At 43.7% G+C, this 21098-nt stretch overlaps 1 protein-coding gene across 2 annotated transcripts in view; it reads left to right on the forward strand.

Moving 5' to 3' along the window:
* Positions 1–21098, forward strand: part of fam162a (family with sequence similarity 162 member A) — a 92242-nt gene that overhangs the window by 4636 nt on the left and 66508 nt on the right. For both annotated transcript variants that reach the window (XM_049758484.2, XM_068649404.1), the window contains exons 2-3: positions 4575–4676; positions 4734–4848. In XM_049758484.2, coding sequence (XP_049614441.1) covers positions 4575–4676; positions 4734–4848 — 217 coding nt within the window. The remainder of the gene's footprint in view (positions 1–4574; positions 4677–4733; positions 4849–21098) is intronic.

Consider the following 21098-nt stretch of genomic DNA (forward strand, 5'->3'; position numbering starts at 1 on the left):
CAGCTGCCATTACGATCGAGGAGAACTCACGTGGTCAATAAAACGGCCGGCAGTTTATGGAAAGTGTTTCTAGGAGAGGGCTGCAAGACTCTTTCAACACTCTGACACCAGTACACCAGCCTTCATTAATATAGAAACATAGACCACTTCCCTTTGATTTTCCCGTGAGTTCCGTGTTTCGATCGGCGCGTAGTGGCCGAAACCCAGTTAGCTCTATGGCGTGGTGGGGGGTGCGTCCGTTGAGCCACGTTTCGATAAAGCGCAGGGCGGTGGATCTGCTGACGTCCATGTTCCTTGAAATGAGAAGCAGCAGTTCGTCCATCTTGTTCGTCAGGAAGTGGACATTCGCCAGATTTATTGATGCTAGATGTCCTGGACCAGACATTAAACTGCAACCACAGGCTGTAGAGCGGTAGAAACCTACCTCAGCAAGGGCCCTTTGGCTAAGGAAAATGTCCCTACTGTCAGACCTGGGCCTCCTGCATGCCTGTATGGTAAGTCCAATGGTACCTAGTCTACCCAACACATCGGATAGGAGAGGGCAACTCTGATTACAAACCACCTGCTGCCTGGTAGGTCATTTCTCTTCAGGAACAGGCTAGGAGATGCACGCTCCAAACAAGAAAGCTGCACCTTCTTGGGCAGCCCTGCATGTGGCAGTACCTGCACCTGCTGGGCAATGACCCTCTAAAGGCGAGAGGGTGGCAAGGGGACGGCACGGCTGTTTGATGCCTAAAACAGTCTTTGTGCTGGTAAGACTTACAGGTATCCTGCCCAAGGCACCTGACCTCAAGACCGTGGAGAACTTCTGCTACGTAGGCAGCACAATCTCCAGCAACAGATCTCTGGACAGCGAGATCTCACTGCGCATCTCCAAAGCTAGCTCATCTTTTGGAAGCCTGAGAAAGAGGCTGTGGCAAAACCATGGTATAAAGCTTCACACAAAAATTGCCGTCTACAGAGCAGTAGTGTTGAGTGCTCTGCTCTACGGCTGTGAAACTTGGACCATCTACCGTCGCCACACCCAGCTGTTGGAACGGCTCCACCAGAGGTGCCCGCGTTCAATATGCAAGATCAAGTGGCAGGACAAAGTGTCAAACCTGGAGGTCCTGCAGAAGTGTTTTCCAGTTCAAGATGGTGGCGCGTGCACACGCAGCGGCCACTCTCTGTCCCGTTCAGTGTTTTGTGTTTACTGAGTGTTTGTCCGGCAGTTTTGTGTATGTTCGTCTCGTGTGATACGTCGTGCTACTAGTGCGGCGGGCATGTTCTGCTCAACATCGGCGGAAGTGGGTTTTATGGCGTTCTGGAATTTGGTGTGGAGAGATTAAGGGCGCTCGGACTGCTTCGTCATGGAGCGACGCCGGACTGGCCTGCTCTTCCTCCCCCCGTTGGACTGAGTCGTGAGCTCCGACTGCTCCGTCCTGGAGCATTGTTGGGATGCGTCGGCAGCGGGTCTGCGAGGCAACGGAAGAGGGGCCAGCGCGGAGACGTCGGGCCAGGCTTGCGGCCAACCCAGCTCGCCCGGCCATTCTCCTGGTGTGCGTTCCTTCGCGGGACGACAAGATGGGCTGCGTTCGCCTGATAGGATCCACGAACCGGACAGTGCTTGCCTGCTGTGTGCTCGTGTTCACAGTGGCCTGGTTGACTGTCATCTTTCCGGACCCTGCTGTGCATCGGGAGCGGCTAGCGTGCTATCACTCTTATTGTTCATCTTGTTTTATTTTTCCTGTGTCGTTTACTTGTATGTGCGTTGTGAACTCTGTCTTGTTACCCTGGGATAGTGAGAAACGTAATTTTGATCTCTTTGTGTGTCTTGACATGCGGAGGAATTGACAATAAAGGAGACTTTGACTTTGAAGTGCAGTCTCCCCAGCATTGAAAGCCTGACCATCAAGGCTCAGCTCCGGTGGGTAGGTGATGTCGTCCGTATGTCTGATAGCCGCATACCAAAGATGCTGCTGTATGGTCAGCTGAAGGAGGGACAGCGTGGCCTTGGAAGACCCTGTCTCCGATTGAGGGACACCCTGAAGGCCAACCTCAAGAACTGCAACATCGATGCAGCAAACTGGGAGGACACAGCTGCCGGAAAGGTGGCGACACCAGGTCACCCAAGGACTCGAGAGCTTTGAACAGGCAAGGACAGAAGCCATCCAAGAAAAGAGAGACCACAGGAAACGTGGTTCTCTCTCGTCAACACTGGACAAAATCCCCTGCAGTATCTGTGGAACACTGTGTGTCCCAGGGATAGGGCTACGCTCCCACATGAGGAGTCACGCTAAAAGGAAATAACTGCTAGTCTACTCATCCGTCAGATCGACGGGAGACTCCATCATCATCATCATTGATGCTAGAGAAGTTAATGATAGAGAAACATTTTAAGATATTAAGTAGCCATCCTTGCAATATTTTTTGGGGATAAAATGTTGACTAAACTCACAGTTGTATGTGAGTACTGTATTTTCCGGACTATGAGTCGCTCCGGAGTACAAGTTACACCAGCCATAAAATGCATAATACCGTTTGGGCCCAAATAGAAGACAATGTTTTTTTTGCATTGAAATAAAACTGAAAAAGTGGGGGTCGTCTTATATTTGGGGTCTAGACATTATACCGATTTTCACTTGTGCGCAGCGGTAAATTAAAGGTTGCTGGTATCGACTGAGTAGGTTGCTGTGATCGTGTGCGTCTTTGACACAAATTGAGCATATACATTTCATTGTTAGTATTTGTGCAACTGTTGTGCCAGTTGTACGATCATGGTTTGCTTCGTGTGCACGCCGTTTGATTGACAGCTCCGGCGCGCTCCTTTAAGTTTGCCTCGCATCGTACGAGTAGCCGTTACGCAGCAGCACGGCGACTAACGGTCACCAGCAAATGTATTTTGTTGTCTCGATAGATGACTTATGTTTGGTGTGTTGCCGAGAGTATTTAATTTATGGTTATTTATTTATTTATTTAGCCAATAATTCAGTAAAGCAATCAAAACTGAACAACGTCTTCCCTCCTGTGTTCTGACCGACACCAGAGAGCGAAAAGAGCATAACCATCCGAGTCCTCAGGCTCCCCAACAATAGCGGTAGCAGTTTGCATTATTTGATTGCAATGTTTTTCCTTATTCAGATTTGTTTCAAGACTACAGTTAGACTTCACTTAGATGGTTAATGCAGTTATTGCAATTTTGTGGTTTTATCACAGTAGATTGGTTCATTTACATTTAAAAAACCAGAAGCCATTCATTTACAAATGTGATTGCACTTTAGTTTACATATTTAAATGTTCCGATATTAAGATGTGATAGAAAGTTTTTGCATGATTTGAATAAGGCAAAATAACATGCTTTTTCTCTCGAATATATTGTTATAATCATTTGTTTCAGATGTAATTATTTTCTGTATAAAAATTAAATTTGGTGTTCAAAAAGTCTTTTTTCAAACTTGAGTCTCCAAAAAGAGGGGGTCGTCTTATAATCGGGGTCGTCTTATATTCGGGCCAATACGGTAAATAAAAATACCGCAAAAAACATGACGTCAAAAATGCACATGAGCACCCACTCACGTCGTAATTTTCATTGGAGAACTGGAAAAAAAATTTGATACGAGCTGCTGAGCCATGTCTTGTCACCGTGGGATAGGGGGGAACGAAATTTCGGTTTCTTTGTGTGTCTTTGGCATGTGGAGAAATTGACAATAAAGCTGACTTTGACTTTGACTTTGACTTTGACTGAGATGAGATTAACTTCGACCTTTCAACATGGCAGAGAGTAGTGTCGTGAATGGTAAATATTGAATTGTTAAACATTTTACTATTAGTTAGTTCATTTGTGGCCTCCTTGGTGCTGAGGCATAAACATTTGTAATGGCATCACAATTTATACTTGTTGCCATGTTTAAAAACACAGTTATTATTCAGTTTTAAAAAACAGATGGTAGCAGTCTGTCATGGAGCAAGGCGACCAAATGCAGCTTGGACCAGGGTTTATTGAGGGAAAAGGGAGTTTGAAGGGAAGATAAGGGGAACAAACGAACAGGAATCGGCAAACTAACAGAAACAGACAAAGAGACAAGACTACACAGGACAGAAAGACAAGAGACGTGAAATAATCCGACAAGGGAGTGACACACAGACAGGATTTAAATATGCAACAGGTAACGAGAGGCAGGTGACTGTGATTAGTACATAGATTGTGAGTAGACACAGGAGGGGAGGGGCGAGTACTCAGAGACGCGGACAGAAACCATGACAACATAGACGCAAGGAAATGACCGGGAACGAGTCATGACACAGTCAGTCGAGGATAATATTGTACCCTTCTGTAGGAAAGGACTACTGTGTGGTATGTGCTCCTATGCAATTTTGTCTTCTTCCTGGAGGAGCAGATGAATTAAGAGGTCCAAAACTGTTTTACCTAAATAACAGGTAAGGGTAAATTCTGGGTCTGCCATGTTTCCCTTAACTACGACGACAAAAGCACTTGAACACAGTGCACTCGTAATTTCCGCTTCACCAGTGGAAATGATCATCTTTCCCATACCATGTGAAGACAACGTTATTCTATACTCCATTTTTCTGCACAGGTCCAAGGTGGAGACCTGTCACAGAAGCATGGAGCCTCAGAGGGATGTGCAATAAATCTCAACGAGTCAAAACAAAGCCTCCAACTGCAGCTCCAGCAGAAAGTAATGCACACACACATGCACTCATACTAACAAATATGACATGCGGTCTCTTGACAGCCGCTCCTCATCTTGGCTTCAAGATCCCGGGCTACAAACCCTCAGAGTTGGACAAGAAGATGTTGCTGTGGTCAGGACGCTACAAGACAGTCGACCAAATCCCCAAGCTTGTTTCGTAAGTGAATTCATCCCGTTTGTCTGTTTTGTTCTTGAGTAACATACACAGGATCAGGACAGTTCATTTCACAGTAATAGCGCTGCTTTTGGGATGCTCTTGTGATAAGTTTCAAAATAGTGGCCAATGTATTTTTTTTAATATGTCAACCGCAGATTGGGCTGGCCAATCTATTGTTAGGGTAGATATTAAGTGTGAGCGGTCAGTGGCGTCCTATCATGGCCTTTCCTGTAGGCTAAAATTATCAAAAGCTAATACCCATATTTACAATTTATGTACATACCGTATTTTCACGTTCAAGGCGCACAGTAATAAAACAGTAATAAAAGACGCTGTCTCAGTTGTGTGCCATGACTGTGTTTAACACACACATAGGGCGCAACGGCTCATAGGGTGTGAGTTTTATATATACATTCCACGCTCACACTTAGCTCTTTAACGTCGTCATGGCGCTCTCAACTACGTCCGCCTTACAACAACACCCACATACACCCCCACACACACACACACACACGGCAGACATGTTAGCTTTACTTGTTTTACATGTTTACTTTGAACGGCCGGTTCACACCGATGTCCAGCGGTTGGAGTTCCTTTGTCGTGCCTCCCGGAATGACAGCAAGCTCGGGGTTCATGGCTTCAATTGTTTTTTCACATCGGCTGTGACGACAGCACACACACACAGACTGCAAATCCACGCCCACACTTCCCCCGTAAACGTTCTCATGGCAACAACAACAACAACACACACACACACACACACACACACACACACACATAAGCATAAAAGTGTGCGTATTTAAAAATGAAGCGGGAGCAAAACTGAGTTTGGTATTCACATTTTTATTACCGGTAATGGTCATCAATTAAACCCATCGAAGTCCTCATCCTCTGTTTCCGAATTGAACAACAGCGCTAAATCTCCAACTAACATGCCAGGTTCACTTTCTTCACTGTCACTTTCCATGCCGTGTGGCTCCTCGACTATGATGCCGGCTTTTACGAAAAGCTCGCACAACAGTGCCAGCAGACATGTTAGCCCAAGCATCCACAATCCATTCGCAAATTGTGGCGGAACTCGCCCAGCGCTGCCTTCCACTCTTAGTGAAACTATGCTCTCCATCGGTCATCCATCGCTCCCACGTCGCTCGCAGCTTTACATGACGTAACATAACACAGCAATGCCGCTAGGGTATACCATTGTATGTGGGGGCGGGGGGTTTTCCACTCCCTCTAACACAGGGGTGGGCAATTATTTTTTCCATGGGGCCACATAAGAAACAGAAAATATTGTGGAGGGCCGGCCAAAAGGCTGATCTCAATTCTGCATAATATTTACTGTACTTCTTTGTAAAAAGCAGTAAATAGCATTGTTTTGACAAGCTGGTAAGAGTATACGTTATAATTAAGCAATGAAAACATGAGGTTGCCTTTCAAAAAATGTAATTTATTCAAGCGAATTTCACAAAACAATGGGAAAGTAAATTAATCACTAAAACGGCATCATAAAAACACGCTAAACATGCAAATAAAAATAACCACAATACAATTAAAATCATGCACAACTCAACCATTTAAAACTTTTTACATTTTTAAATTATTTTCTCTTGTTCAGTGAAAGAAATCTAGTCTCTGCTGGGCTTTAACGAGTGCATCAAAATTAGGCATCTCACAAAACTCTCAAATCTCTGTTTTCAGGTCCCAAACTTTTTTTAGCACTTTGCCCAGGCTGAGCCATCTGACAGGTGTGTGGTAGCTGATGTCACTATGCTCAGACTCATGGTCCTCCAAAAGTGCGACAAACTGTCTGTGATTCAATGCCCGTGCCCTGATGAAGTTTACTATGTTAGTGTCAGGTTCAAAGTGCTAACTGAATATCTGTATAAAAGAAAAGGATCAGCAGACAAACACAAGTGAGGCAGAATATTGAGTTTTCTCGCGAGGAGTGAGATACAGATTGCTTTCTACAATCTGACTACACTCAAAATCTGTTTACACTCCTCGCTCTTTTTATTTGGAATGCCCTACCCACAGTGTGAGACGATTAGCCACTGAGGGTGAGGGGGAAAAAAAGATTGCGGGCTTCGTCTCGTAAGAAAAGAAACAAAAAGTAATGCACAAAGTGTTGCGTGCAGATATGACTATATCAGCAAAACAGTTTAAGCAATATTCCGAGAGATAAAAAGAGAAAGTGATGTTCTTTAAGGAAGATCAGAAGGTTCATGGCGCATCGTTTGACGTGTTGTTTTCACGATCTGTTCTGGTGGACGCTGAGATGTCAGCAGTATTTTGTTTGACACAACCGTCATCTCGCCCCTGACCCAGCCGTAATCCTTCTGTTCTGTTGCACAAAATAAGAATAAGCAAGGCAAAGCAGCAACCAGACTGAGCAGTAACATTATGAATACGTACTCATTAGAGAACGCATGATAACATATATATACAATTTTTCTAACAATTCCCCGCTGTTTATCATAAGATCTCGGGGACTAACTTATCACCCATATGGCCACTTCAAAAGATTTTCAGCCAAGGGATCACATTTCGCAAGAACTAACTTACACTTGGGAGGAAATTGAGTCTTAATCGTCAAAGCCAGAGTCAGGAAACAAATCGGACAGGTTTACCACAATAGATTCGCTGACAGAGTCGTCACTAGAGAAAGAACTCCCGTCGATCGAAAGGTCATCCCTTTGGAGCAACGGAAAAGTCTCAGCTGGTGGAGAGATAGCAGTTGTAATTAGCCTGTTAATTAAGGATCGGAGACAAGGAATGCAACAACATCCACACAGGGTCAAAATGGCAGAGAAAACGGCAATGGAGACCAGGACCGAGGAAACCAGGGTGCGGTACTTTCCGAACACGTTCAACCAGTCGGTCCAAACCTCCGTGTTCACCCCACTGTGTTCCTTCATCTTCCGTCGGCTGCAGTATTATTTGGAATAAATGTGCAACATTGCTCACCAAACATGGCGCAGACACCGCCCTCTTTAGAGAGTAGCATGTCAAGGGCCATTCGATTCTGGAAAGCCATGAGGGAAGTAGCGGCCAGTTGGGAGTGGACCGCCTTGAAACCCGCCTCGGTCCAGTTTCCAAGCCTCTGCACGTTGTAATGGATGTAGTTAATCCTGTCAAATTTTTGGTTAAGAGTACACCACCAACACAGGGCGGATTCAAAACCAGCTGCTATCTGATTCACCAGCTTATATTCATCCGGTACTCCTCTAGGAACACCAACGGCGTCTTTGTAAGTTGGATTAGCTGCGCCCTGCCATTCGGCGTTTCGCTTCGTTCTCGGCCAGAACACGGGCACTACGGACTTAGCAAAAGAGGACATTGGTATCAAATGAACAGGAAACAATAGGGTTACCAAAGCGCAAATTCCAGAGCTGTTTAAAGGCAGCCTATCATAAAGTTTGTTACTATTACACCAAAACCAAATATCACTGCGAGCAATGGGCAAAAAAGGGCAGTCACATTGGTCATGGACCCACACCATGGAGTAGGTAGGGCGCCGAGCTTCTCACCGGTACCAGGTAATCTAATGCATGTAAAATTACCCTTAGCTACATCGGACGAAAAAAGGGGTTTATATTTTGTCATAGAGGCAACAGGGTAAACCTTATCCCATTTAAAACAATCATGAGTGGGTGAAATGGATGAGTTTAACATTTAAACAACAGCACACTTAGGAACTATATTTGCAGGTATGATTTTCAAAAGAGGTCTTGGACCCACACATGCAATGCAACTGGTGTTAGCCATCTTTGCGGCTTGCTCAGCCATAAGAAGCTAGTTGTTGGTTTGACCACTTATTCCTGTGGAGGCTACAAAATAGCTGTCTACATCAGTGAGGAGCATACTTACATCACAAAGTGCATCGATGATGTGACTTGCTCAAAATCCGTCGTCACTCGCGCGAACTGGAAGCCGTGGCTGACGGGGGCTGTCCTCAGACTGTTGAGGGCCAGGGACAAGGCTTTCAGAGCGGGGGATGAGGCTGGCTTGAGGACAGCGAGGGCCGACCTGTCCCGAGGCATCAAAGAAGCGAAGAAGGCGTTCTCGTGCAAGGTTTCCACCCACTTCAAGGACAGCAAGGACGCACGTAGCCTTTGGCGGGGCATTCAGACCATCACGGACTACAAGCCCGCGCCGAGGAGCTGTGAGGGCGACGTCCGTCTGCTGAACGATCTGAACCGCTTCTTTGCTCGCTTCGACGCCCAGAACAGCACTTGCCCACTGAAGTCCACTCCCCCCCCACACGAGCAGCCCCTGCGCCTCTCTGCCGACGGTGTGAGGAGGGCGCTTGCCGCTATTGACACCCGTAAGGCGGCGGACCCTGACAACATCCCGGGTCGAGCGCTGAAGGCCTGTGCTGGGGAGCTGTCGGGTGTCTTCACGGACATCTTTAACGTTTCCCTGCAGCAGGCCATCGTCCCCTCGTGTTTCAAGGCTGCCACCATCGTTCCTGTGCCAAAGAAACCTGCACCGTCCTGCTTCAATGACTACCGCCCTGTGGCACTGACGCCCATCATCATGAAGTGCTTTGAGCGGCTGGTCATGGAGCACATCAAGTCCGTTCTCCCCCCCACCATTGACCCTTTCCAGTTTGTGTACCGTGCCAAGCGGTCCTCTGAGGATGCCATCTGCTCTGCCCTCCACTCGGCCCTCACCCACCTGGAGAGAAAGGACTCATATGTGAGGTTGCTGTTTGTGGACTTCAGCTCTGCCTTCAACACCATTGTGCCGCAGCGACTCATCTGCAAACTCGACGAGCTGGGCCTCAGTACCTCCCTCTGCAACTGGATACTGGACTTCCTCTGTCAGAGGCCTCAGGTGGTGCGTGTTGGCGACAAAATCTCCGCCAGCATCACGCTGAGCACGGGAGCCCCCCAGGGCTGCGTGCTCAGTCCATTGCTCTTCACCCTGCTGACGCATGACTGCACTGCGACCTACAGCGACAACCGCATAGTGAAGTTTGCTGACGACACGACTCTGGTGGGTCTCATCACGAAGGGCGACGAGACTCGGTACAGGTCGGAAGTTGACCTTCTGACCACGTGGTGCAGGGACAACAACCTCCTGCTGAACGTCAATAAGACCAAGGAAATGATCGTTGACTTCCGGAAGGGTCACACAACACACCTGCCGCTGATCATCGACGGTGCTGTGGTGGAGAGGGTGAGCTGCACCAAGTTCCTGGGGGTACACATCAGTGAGGACCTCTCCTGGTCCGAAAACACCTCGTCACTGGCAAAGAAAGCTCAGCGCCGCTTGTACTTCCTGCGGAAGCTCAGGCGTGCATGTGCTCCTCAGGCAGTCCTGTCTACATTTTACCGTGGCACCATTGAGAGCGTCCTCACCAGTTGCATCGCTGTCTGGGGTGGTAACTGCACTGAACAGAACTTGAAGGCCCTGCAGCGCATAGTGAATACGGCTGGTAAGATTATTGGTGCTTCGCTCCCCTCCCTGAAGGACATTTACACCTCCCATGTCGCCCGCAAGGCAACCTCGATTGCCAGAGATGTGAGTCACCCGGCTCACTCTTTGTTTGACCTTCTGCCCTCTGGGAAGAGGTACAGGAGCCTGCGCTCCCGCACCACCAGACTCGCCAACAGCTTCTTTCTCCAGGCTGTTAGGGCCCTGAACTCGCTACCCCCTTCTGCGTAGCGTGCGGCACTGTTGCGCTATTTTCGGGAATGTCTGCTGTACGCGCACTTGCTCCTTTTTTTTTCTGCTCCTCCTATTTATTTATTTATTTATTTATTTATTGTTGTGTTATTTATTCATTATTTATTCAGCACGCTTTTCTTATACTTGTTTACTTGTTTGTCTGTTGTGAGCCATGTCTTGTCACCGTGGGATAGGGGGGAACGAAATTTCGGTTTCTTTGTGTGTCTTTGGCATGTGGAGAAATTGACAATAAAGCTGACTTTGACTTTGACTTTGACTTGTGATTTTTGCTCCTGCTGACAGGGTGTAATTATTTATAACGGGACGGTCTGCGATCGACATTGTTTTGTTAATGCAAATAGCAATAGGAAAGTGAGGATCAATTCCAGAGGACCAAGCCCACAGTTGAAAACCCCAACAGGAAGTGTTAAACAAGGTGGCATTTGGAGGACGAATTTGACCATCAGGGAGTGTAAGAGTCAAAAGGAGGCTTGTGCCCTGATTCTTCAAAGTTACTCGTTTAGCAAAGAACACAGCATCTTCACTGGAACCAGAGAGCCAAAAATCTTGCGTTTGTGTGGTGACAAGGGTGCCCCAGTCGGTGCTAACCGGGTGACTAGTTAAATACCACCAATATCCGAGCCATTTATCCCCAGTAGTGGGGTGACCATTTCGAAATCTTTCAAACTTTTCATAGGTAAAATAATAGAAGAAAATGTATTAGGAGCCACAGTAAACATTAATGAGTTATTGTAAGTCCAAGACAAAAGCCATGGCACGCAAGTTGGAACGCGGACGTTTTCTGGTGTACAAACAACATGATCAAAACGGGATTTTGTGTTGCGCTTATGTCTAGCATTTTTTCCCCATGAGCCATATTGATTAGAATCAGCGTTGGTAGTTGCCTGAGAGAAGAATGTTCGAGGCTCATGGTACTCTATCCATACAAATAAAATAACCCCCGGAAAAAAAAAAAAAAATAACACAACCCAGCAAAAGCAACCAAAAGCACATGGTAGACTTTGCGCAGGCTACAGCCCGATTAAAGCACTTTACGAATGACTCTCTAATGCTCACGTTTTGGATCTCCTCAGAGTCAACACCCTGAGCTTCGGGTTGGTGTCTTGGAAATTGGCTTCTGCTAGCTTTTGTGTCAACCCTGGATCTTGGCACCAGGATCAGGCACTATTACCAGACTTTGCTCACCTTCCTTACTTAGGTTGGGTCTGCGGAGATCACCTTTTTACAATAAGATAAATGCAGAAAACAAATAAATGCAGAAAAAAACAATATTCTTTCCCTTCACATTTATGCAATTGGATATAAACCATATGTATTGTCTGAAACGGATACAATGGAGTCGGGAACTTTCCTCTCTGAGGTCTTAAATTGCCTTGTGAAAAAGCTGCAAAACCGTACGTCGTATAAATAGCTTCAACTTGTTTCACCATACCCCCCCCCCCCTGTTTAGTTCGGCCAATGTCTATGTAATTTGCTCTACGTTGGAATTTTATTTTTATCCTGCCCAATAGTTGGTCAATTTGTATTTGTAATGGCACTCCGTTATATACCAATGGACGGCCCTGGAGATCAAAAGGACTCCAGGTGCCTTTAACGCTTGCCCAATGTTTGGTTAAGGATACCATGAAAACCTGTTGTACTTCATCACCTCTCAAATTATAGGAAGCATTGAGTTGTTTAATTTGGGGTACAAAGACGGAAAGGATGGTTCGCTTTGCCATGCCACAACATCTGTCTTTGTAATTTGATCATTTTTCTCATCTTCATTCATCACATTCTCAGCCGCGGTTCTTAAGCTAGCTCGCGCTGACACTGTGTCATCATCTTCCTGTCTGTGCAACAGCAAGTTCTTTTTTATCTTTTCTTCGTCTTCCTTATCTTTCAATTTTCCTCTCATCTGGGAAAATGAGAATGTAATTTTGCTTTTTAATTTTTAATTTTAAGTCTTGCAAAATTGCTATATCCTTACTGCACCGAGATAAACTGTTAAATATATCTTTAAAAATAAACAAACAAAAACAATCTATGCTCTTCAAAATGGGACCCAAATGTCAGATTACAAATCAAACCTCCTCCTTCACTCTCACATTTTTTGATAGAACAGTCTACTTAGCTAGACACTGTCATGTCATACTAAATAATGGCCTGCAAATTAAATATAATGTTGTTGCTGTGGTCCCTCAAAACATGTGACTAGAATTTGGACAATTACTAACTCCCATCAATTGATAAATTATCTCCTCACTAAAGTCCTAGCCTGTTAACCTATCTGCATCAAGAAGACATTTGCAATGCAGGGGATAAGAGAATAATAATAACACCATTGATTTCTAATCATTAACCTAATTTTATCCAGTTCTACAATGTATGTTGTCCCTTACTCTCACATTTTTATGAGGGTTGGGCACTCTCCTCGTCGGACGAGTTTCTGCCCACAACCCTCATATTATTCTATAATTTCTAATTTTTACATTTAACAATGCAAATCTGATAAACCATTGTCTAGCACACCGTTTTCGTGCACCAATTTAACGCAATTCCAACCTTTATAACGAACTGATACACAAAGACAAACATACACAGAAACAAACACACGGGCCCACAACATAGACATGACAATCTTCCCAGCTGATAACAAGGGTGGGGGGAGCAACTGAAGTGCGGAGAGCCTCGCCACCGCCACGTCGCATAATGCAACCCCCCACCTCTGTCCAAAATATGCATTTATCAAGATATTTTATATTTTCGGTGTCGACCCCTTCCATTAATTTCCAATCTTTGCATTTTAATTCATGTCGGGGTAGCGACTTTTGTTTGCTATTTGATTTTCCCATGGTTTATTTTTCTAAATTTCGGAGTTGGCAATTCGAATGGCACCTACAGTGTCCTAAAGCCAATTTAATTCACAGGACAGTGGTAAAATATTCAATGAGTGGTAAGTCTCCTTTCCTCTGCTTCCACACAAAGCCACTGTTTACAATCCTGTGTGTTTTATATAAAGGAGAGCTCAAATGAGCACTCTGTCAAACCACACACACACACAATGCACACTCTTATCGTCTCACAGGCAAGCAGGGGAGTCCGCCCTCCCGTGGATTTTAACAAACTCTTTAACCTTCCTATTGTGTAAAAAAACTTATTTTTACCCTTTTCTTGAAATAGATATAAAACCTATCTTTTCATGGATAAGGGAGCCAAACCAGCTAAACAAGAGTTAAGAAAAACATTGGATGAAAAAGATTGTTTTTAGTTTTTTTTTTTTTTTTTTTGGCTGATTCAATACACGGGTCAAAAATGACCCGCTAACACCACAGATGGCAGCAGAAAGCTAACACATTAGGAAGGTTAAGTTAGGAGGCCCCACGACACCTCAGCGGAATTTTACTGCTCCAAATTACCTGTACTTCTTTAGAAAACAGAGGAGTCCGCCCTCCCATGGAATTTAACTGACTTATAAGTCAGGGGACTCCATCATCCCAGCGGAATTTAACTGTTTCTAATTGCACTCGATAGGGTCTAGAATTGTCAAGGTTTTAAGTGACCTCTTGTCACTGCACATTCATTCCTTTTAACAGAATCAATATTCATACTCACAGTCTGCTGGTTCTTTTCCTCGGATGTTCTCGTCAGCCACTCTGGTGTCCAACCGACTAATCGAGTCAGCCCCGTGAAAAGGGTTTTTTTATGTGCCTTGGCCAAGGACTTGTCCTGCGTCGAAAAGTCAGCCGGACCCCCGAGATAGGTCTTTTGAGAATCCCGGACGAGCCCCCAAATTTCTGTCAGGTTCAACGTGCTAAATGAATATCTGAATAAAAGAAAAAGATCAGCAAACAAAAAACAAGTGAGGCAGAATATTGAGTTTTCTCGCGAGGAGTGAGATACAGATTGCTTTCTACAATCTGACTACACTAAAAAATCTGTTTACACTCCTCGCTCTTTTTATTTGGAATGCCCTACCCACAATGTGAGACGATTAGCCCCTGAGGGTGAGGGGGAAAAAAAGATTGCGGGCTTCGTCTCGTAAGAAAAGAAACAAAAAGTAATGCACAAAGTGTTGCGTGCAGATTTGCCTATATCAGCAAAACAGTTTAAGCAATATTTCGAGAGATAAAAAGAGAAAGTGATGTTCTTTAAGGAAGATCACAAGGTTCATGGCGTCATCGTTTGACGTGTTGTTTTCACGATCTGTTATGGTGGACGTCATTTTTCTGCTGAGATGTCAGCAGTATCTTGTTTGACACAACCGTCATCTCGCCCCTGACCCAGCCTTAATCCTTCTGTTCTGTTGCACAAGATAAGAATAAGAAAGGCAAAGCAGCAAGCAGACTGAGCAGTAACATTATGAATAAGTACTCATTAGAGAACGCATGATAACATATATATAAAATTTTTCTAACGGTTAGTAACAACATTAATAACATGGTTCATTTTTAGCACTGACTTGCACAATATGTTGGTGTATAATACAATGCAAAAATATTAATTCCTGATCTGTGTCGATTTCAGCCACTTTATCTTGCATACGTTTTAAAAGTCCCACATTTTTCCCTGTAAGATTTGGACAACCGTACGTTGTGACACCTGCCAGTCTGTCCCATTTCAGTCCCAGTGTGTCCATGCACACATTCACCTCCATGAAGAGATCGCTCCCTGTAGTTGTTCCTTTCATCGACCGCATTGCTGCCAGCTCCTCCGTAATCTTGAAGTCCGGCGTTATCCCGCGGACAAATACAAGTAACTGGGCTGCGTCACGGACATCACAGCTTTCATCCAAAGCCAAGGAGAAAAAGTAAAAATTTGCAACTTCACGTTGCAGCTGAAGCTCCAGATTGCACGATATGTCCTCGACCCTTCTCGTCACGGTGCGCCTGGAGAGCGGGACTTTCTCAAATTATTTTTTTTCAGGGCATAGGACCCTGAACTCGCTACCCCCTTCTGCGTAGCGTGCTGCATTTTTGCGCTATTTTCTGGAATGTCTTCTGTACGCTCACTTGCTCCTTTTTGCTCCTCTTATTTATTTGTTGTGTTATTTATTCGTTATTTATTCAGCACGCTGTTGTTTTACTTGATTGTCTATTGTGTGCCATGTCTTGTCACCGTGGGATAGCGGGGAACGAAATTTCGGTTTCTTTGTGTGTCTTTGGCATGTGAAGAAATTGACAATAAAGCTGACTTTGAGTTTTTTACTTTGATATTAAAGCTGCAGAGTCCACCAAGCACTCTTTGATAAACTCCCCCTCCGAGAATAGCTTACCGGTTTTAGCGATTTTGTGAGCTATCGCAAAGCTGGTCTTGGTTGCTGCATCCCTGGATGTGTGAAGCTTGGTAAAAAAGCCTTGCTGCTTTTGCAGTTTAGCTAGCAAAGCTTCCGATGTCCGCACCCTTTCAGTATCAGTCACGTTCTTGTATTTCTCCCCGTGTTTCGTCTCGTAATGCCGACTCAAATTGTAGTCCTTAAACGCGGCGATTTGCTCCCCGCAAACTAAACACGGCTTTACCTCTCACTTCAGTAAATAAATACTTAGCAGTCCAATTTTTGGGGAAAACCCTGCATTCGGCATCTACCTTTCTTTTTTTAGCATGAGCAGACATTTCTGAGGGCTAAAGTCGTCTTATGACTTGCTAGTGACAATGATCAAATCACGCCAATCACGTTTCGCGTCATCATGTACGTAAATAAAAAACAACTTAAAAATAAAAGCAATGCAGCTTCAGTCCATGCATCAGGTAAAATAAGAAAATATGTTTATTTTGTAATTTCCAATTAACGTTACGCGGGCCGGTCAGAGTCAATCAAAGGGCCGTACAATGCCCAGGTTTGCTATAACATCTCCCCTTTTGTAGATGATACCTTATACATTGCTTCAAGCTCCCGCAAAAAATATAAGAAACAAAACTGGTACAGACCAAATTTAAATTCATTCATACTGCAAATCCACACCCACAATTCTCCCTCTAACGTTCTCATGGCACTCTTTAATACGTCCGCCTTACAACAAGAACAACACACATGGTAAGCACTGCATGATAGGGCATGCCGCACATTTTGAAGAAAATCTAAGACTTTTATCCGCGCCTAAAAAATGTGAAAATACGCTAGATATTTATTTTCTCCATAATACTTAAATGCTTTTTATATTGTTATTTTGGTAAACCCCTCACTAGTTCTTCAAGTGTTTTGCTATCTCGATGATTTTAAAACACGGATAGAGCACGTATCTGTTCAAACCTGTCATTGTAAAACAGCTCCACAGACAATAGACTACTGCAAAATTATACTTCTCATTGTCAAAAACACAATGCAAAGAGAAATAAAGGGTGGAAAAAAACCTGCATTCAAAGATGAATGTTTTCACAAAATGGTATTCCTACTGCTGTTAATTCAATTATGAAAGTTTAACATGTCGGTAAATTCGATTTGTCCACAATTTAAACTAACGTCTGATCCAATAAAAAAAAAAATGACTTTCAACTCCTTAAAAACAAAACTCCACATAGGTAATTAAATGGTCAAATCCAAGACAATTCCTTTCTGCTAACTCATCATACAATGAAAGTTAATTTCATTAACCCACTCATTTAGTCACTGTTATGATTAACTCAATACCGTTGTGCTAATTGCAACAAAATATTTGCACCATCCGCAAAGATCATCACCTAAAAAATCCTAACACATTACAGATATCTTTTGAAGAAATGATAACCAACTTGGGCTGCAAAAACTGAGCCCTGGAGAAGTCCACAAACTAATATCAAATTATGTGATCATTCAATCAGTTGTCCCTCATGTCACCTGAACAACAATAGTTGGCTGGTAAATAGTTATTGAGAAAAACATAATGTACTTAATACGAAATAAATCCCTATGAATAGGGATCAATTTTTATACTCAAATCTCCCACAGGGAAAACAAAAACCAACAAAAACACCGGGAGCCACAAAACCGACATCTAAACCTGTGCAGTCTGATAAGACTAATAAGGAGAATTGTAGAGAAACTACTTAACTACCGTATTTTTCGGACTATAAGTCGCACCAGCCATAAAATGCACAATAAAGAGAGAAAAAAAAACATAAGTCGCACCGGAGTATAAGTCGCACTTTTGGGGGAAATTTATTTGACACAATTTAAGTGTGTGCGGTGCGCCGCTGACGTCAGTTGCAGTTCAACTTATTCCACAGGCCCATATAACTATATATAAACTATATATCAAACGATAATATAAACAACAATTTTATCAAACCATCCGTGTCACTCCAATTAAATCCATTGAAATCTTCGTCCTCTGTGTCACTTAAAAAAAAAAACAGCTGTTGACTCCAGAACTCCATGCACCGCTGACGTCAGACTCATCATCAGTTGCGGCTCCAATTATTCCACAGATCTACGTATATAACTATATTGTAGCATTACCAAAGTACAAGGCAAGATGTGGGTTTGGTAACTGTTAGAAAAATTGTATATATATGTTATCATGCGTTCTCTAATGAGTACTTATTCACAATATTACTGTTCAGTATGCTTGCTGCTTTGCCTTGCTTATTCTTATCTTGTACAACAGAACAGAAGGATTACGGCTGCGTCAGGGGCGAGATGACGGTTGTGTCAAACAAGATGCTGCTGACAGCTCAGCGTCCACCAGAACAGATCGTGAAAACAACACGTCAAACAATGCGTCATGAACCTTCTGATCTTCCTTAAAGAACGTCACTTTCTCTTTTTATCTCTCGGAATATCGCTTAAACTGTTTTGCTGATATAGCCATATCTGCACGCAACACTTTGTGCGTTACTTTTTGTTTCTTTTCTTACGAGACAAAGCCACAATCTCTTTTCCCCCCCTTAAGGGCTAATCGTCTCACACTATGGGTAGGGCATTCCAAATAAAAAGAGCGAGGAGTATAAAACAGATTTTTAGTGTAGTCGGATTGCTGTAAGTCTGAATGCACTCCTCGCGAGAAAAGACTCAATATTCTGCCTCACTTGTTTTTTGTCTGCTGATCCTTTTCTCTTATTCAGATATTCAGTTAGCACTTTGAACCCAACAGTAACCGGCTCTTTATTTAACAAAACGAGCTCAATGAGCCAACAATGACATAGCCAATCATAGGATTGACAGTGCCTGAACATGTGTCCTACCCATCCGTGCCGCGCAGGTTAGCTCGCTAACGACACTGCGACGGAGTCAAGCGAGGCAAATGCTAAATTAGCTAATCATGGTGAAACGAATGAGCAGCGACACATCCACTCGCCAAGCCAAAGTAAACAAGACATGTGGCAGTTTTTTTTAAGATTGAATGGCTGTCGGAGTGTGTGCAAGTACAAGAGGAAACTGTGAAACTGGGTGAGATTTTCTCTTTTTCGAATGAGTAAGGTCTCCTCTGCAAAACATGCAGTGCAGCCAAAGTGGGGGGTGAGTTTACGGAGGGAAAAATATGGAAGGAATGGAAGTTGGACTACCTCAAGCGTCACATTCAGCAGAAATAAATGTCATTTGAAAGCTGTTGGAATTGTACAAAGACTCAAGATGGGACAGGGCATCGGTACATTATTGCGAGAGAGCGCAAAAGACCGACAGAAAAGGAACGAGCTGTCACACAAAATTTATTTATTTATTTATTTATTTATTTATTTATTTATTTATTTATTTATTTAATCTGGTGTTGCACACAGTGGTCCACAGTGTGCACAGGGAGCTTGTGTGTTTGCACAGACACTTGAAAAATCAGAGGGAACACAGCTGTACACCATCAGGCATCCATGGCCAGCGAAGGTTATTGAGATGAATTATACTGTTCAAAGAAAGCAGTAGCGCTCGAAAAGATATTCTTCTAGAAATGATGAAACTGCTAACCTGGGTCGTAAGATTCTCTTGCGACATAAAGCATTTCGAATGATTACGGCTTCCATGTTGATCAGATTTTGAATTAACGGCCAATCTATGATTAACTGCTTTCTTTGTGTGGGAGGAGACGTTGAAACTCTGGGTCTCTTATCAGCGAGCAGGTTATGTTCACCAAGTAAGTTACTCCAGTAATTTACCCAGAGTTAAAGTTACTCTCTTTCTGGAATGGATAACTCAAAGTTTCCCTGTTTCTGGGGTAACTTACTCAGAGTTTTCACATAACCCGCTTTCTGGAATACCCCCCAGGTCTTTGCTTTTCAGGAATGTTTTCACATGTTCTGAACTAGCATCAAAGCAGGGTAAAACTTCACCCCTGGACAGCCATCGGACTTTGTTGTGCAGCAGGAGATCGAAATATTTGCTGTCAACTTCATCTAGCAATGCACGGAACTGACGGTGGTTTATAGCTTTGGCAATTATCTTGTTTATCATCTTGATGACAAGGTTTATCACCTTCATACACTCCGGTGGGAATGTTTGTGCACACAGTGCTTCTTAGTGCAAAATGCAATGAAATGCAAGCAGATATTGCAAAGTCACAAACCCCTTTTGTAATCCTCTCATACTGGGTGCGACATCTGTAGCCACTGAAATTAGGTAGTCCGTGTTAATTCCTTTGTCATTTAAACACTCAAATATGTCCTTCCCCCGTGTTTGGCCTTTCAATGATATTAATTCAATCAATTCTTCTTGCGGCCCATCAGGGTTCACATATCTGCATAATAGCTCTAACTGTTCAATATCGATCACATATCTACTCACCATCTGTGAATGGTTTTCCATGCTTTATTATCTCCTGGGTTGCAACAAACTAGTAGTAATAGTGGAATTTAGATGTGCAATCCACTTTTTAAATCTATTGTTGCGGCCCTCTAATTTCTCCAGCAGTAATGCAATTTTACTTTTTCTCTCACTCCCAGCTGGGTGCTCGGCTGCAAATGCAGCATGCCTTCCCTTGTAATGTTTTTCTGTCAGGTCTAAATACCATCAGACATTTATCTACACCCTGTAACAAAGAGGAGAAGACAACCAGTATTCGTTTTACTCGCGAGGAGAATTACGAGAAGGCTCAGTTACATTCTCCGATAATTCAGAGTTCTTACGCTGCGTTCTCCTCTTTTTCGCCCTTCCGTGATCCCAGCAGTTAGGTTGTAGTCTACCCTCTCCTCCTCAGCCGGTTGGCAGCTGGTTGGCTGACTCGTCCTTGATTAGATATCTCGAAGCGTGTTGAGTGCCGTTTTCCTGTGGAACAATGCAACTCGACTTTCTTGCTAAGTTTCACACAATAATAATATTGAGTAAATATGGGATAACTTATACTTAACTACTTCAACAGATATGTCTTTTCTATAACATTTAAAGACAAACAGTATCGATCAACAACAATCTAGATAAAAGCTACAGAGTTGACTTAAAGGAAAATAAGTTCTTATGAATTGAACAGAGAACTAGTGAGATAAAGGAAGGGAGTTAAAGGAACTTTCTGGAGCTAGACAGAGAGCTTTGTTGAAGCAAGGGACTCCCAACTCGTAAATTATGAGGTCAGGCTTATCAATGCTTCACCATCCAATTATTCCAACATTTCCCTCCTGTTTATCACATATTTGCTCAAATTCACACATTGCCGGAAACAACCCCTTTTCTCGATTTT

This window comes from Syngnathus scovelli, chromosome 21 (genome assembly GCF_024217435.2).
Source record: "Syngnathus scovelli strain Florida chromosome 21, RoL_Ssco_1.2, whole genome shotgun sequence".
NCBI lineage: Eukaryota > Metazoa > Chordata > Actinopteri > Syngnathiformes > Syngnathidae > Syngnathus > Syngnathus scovelli.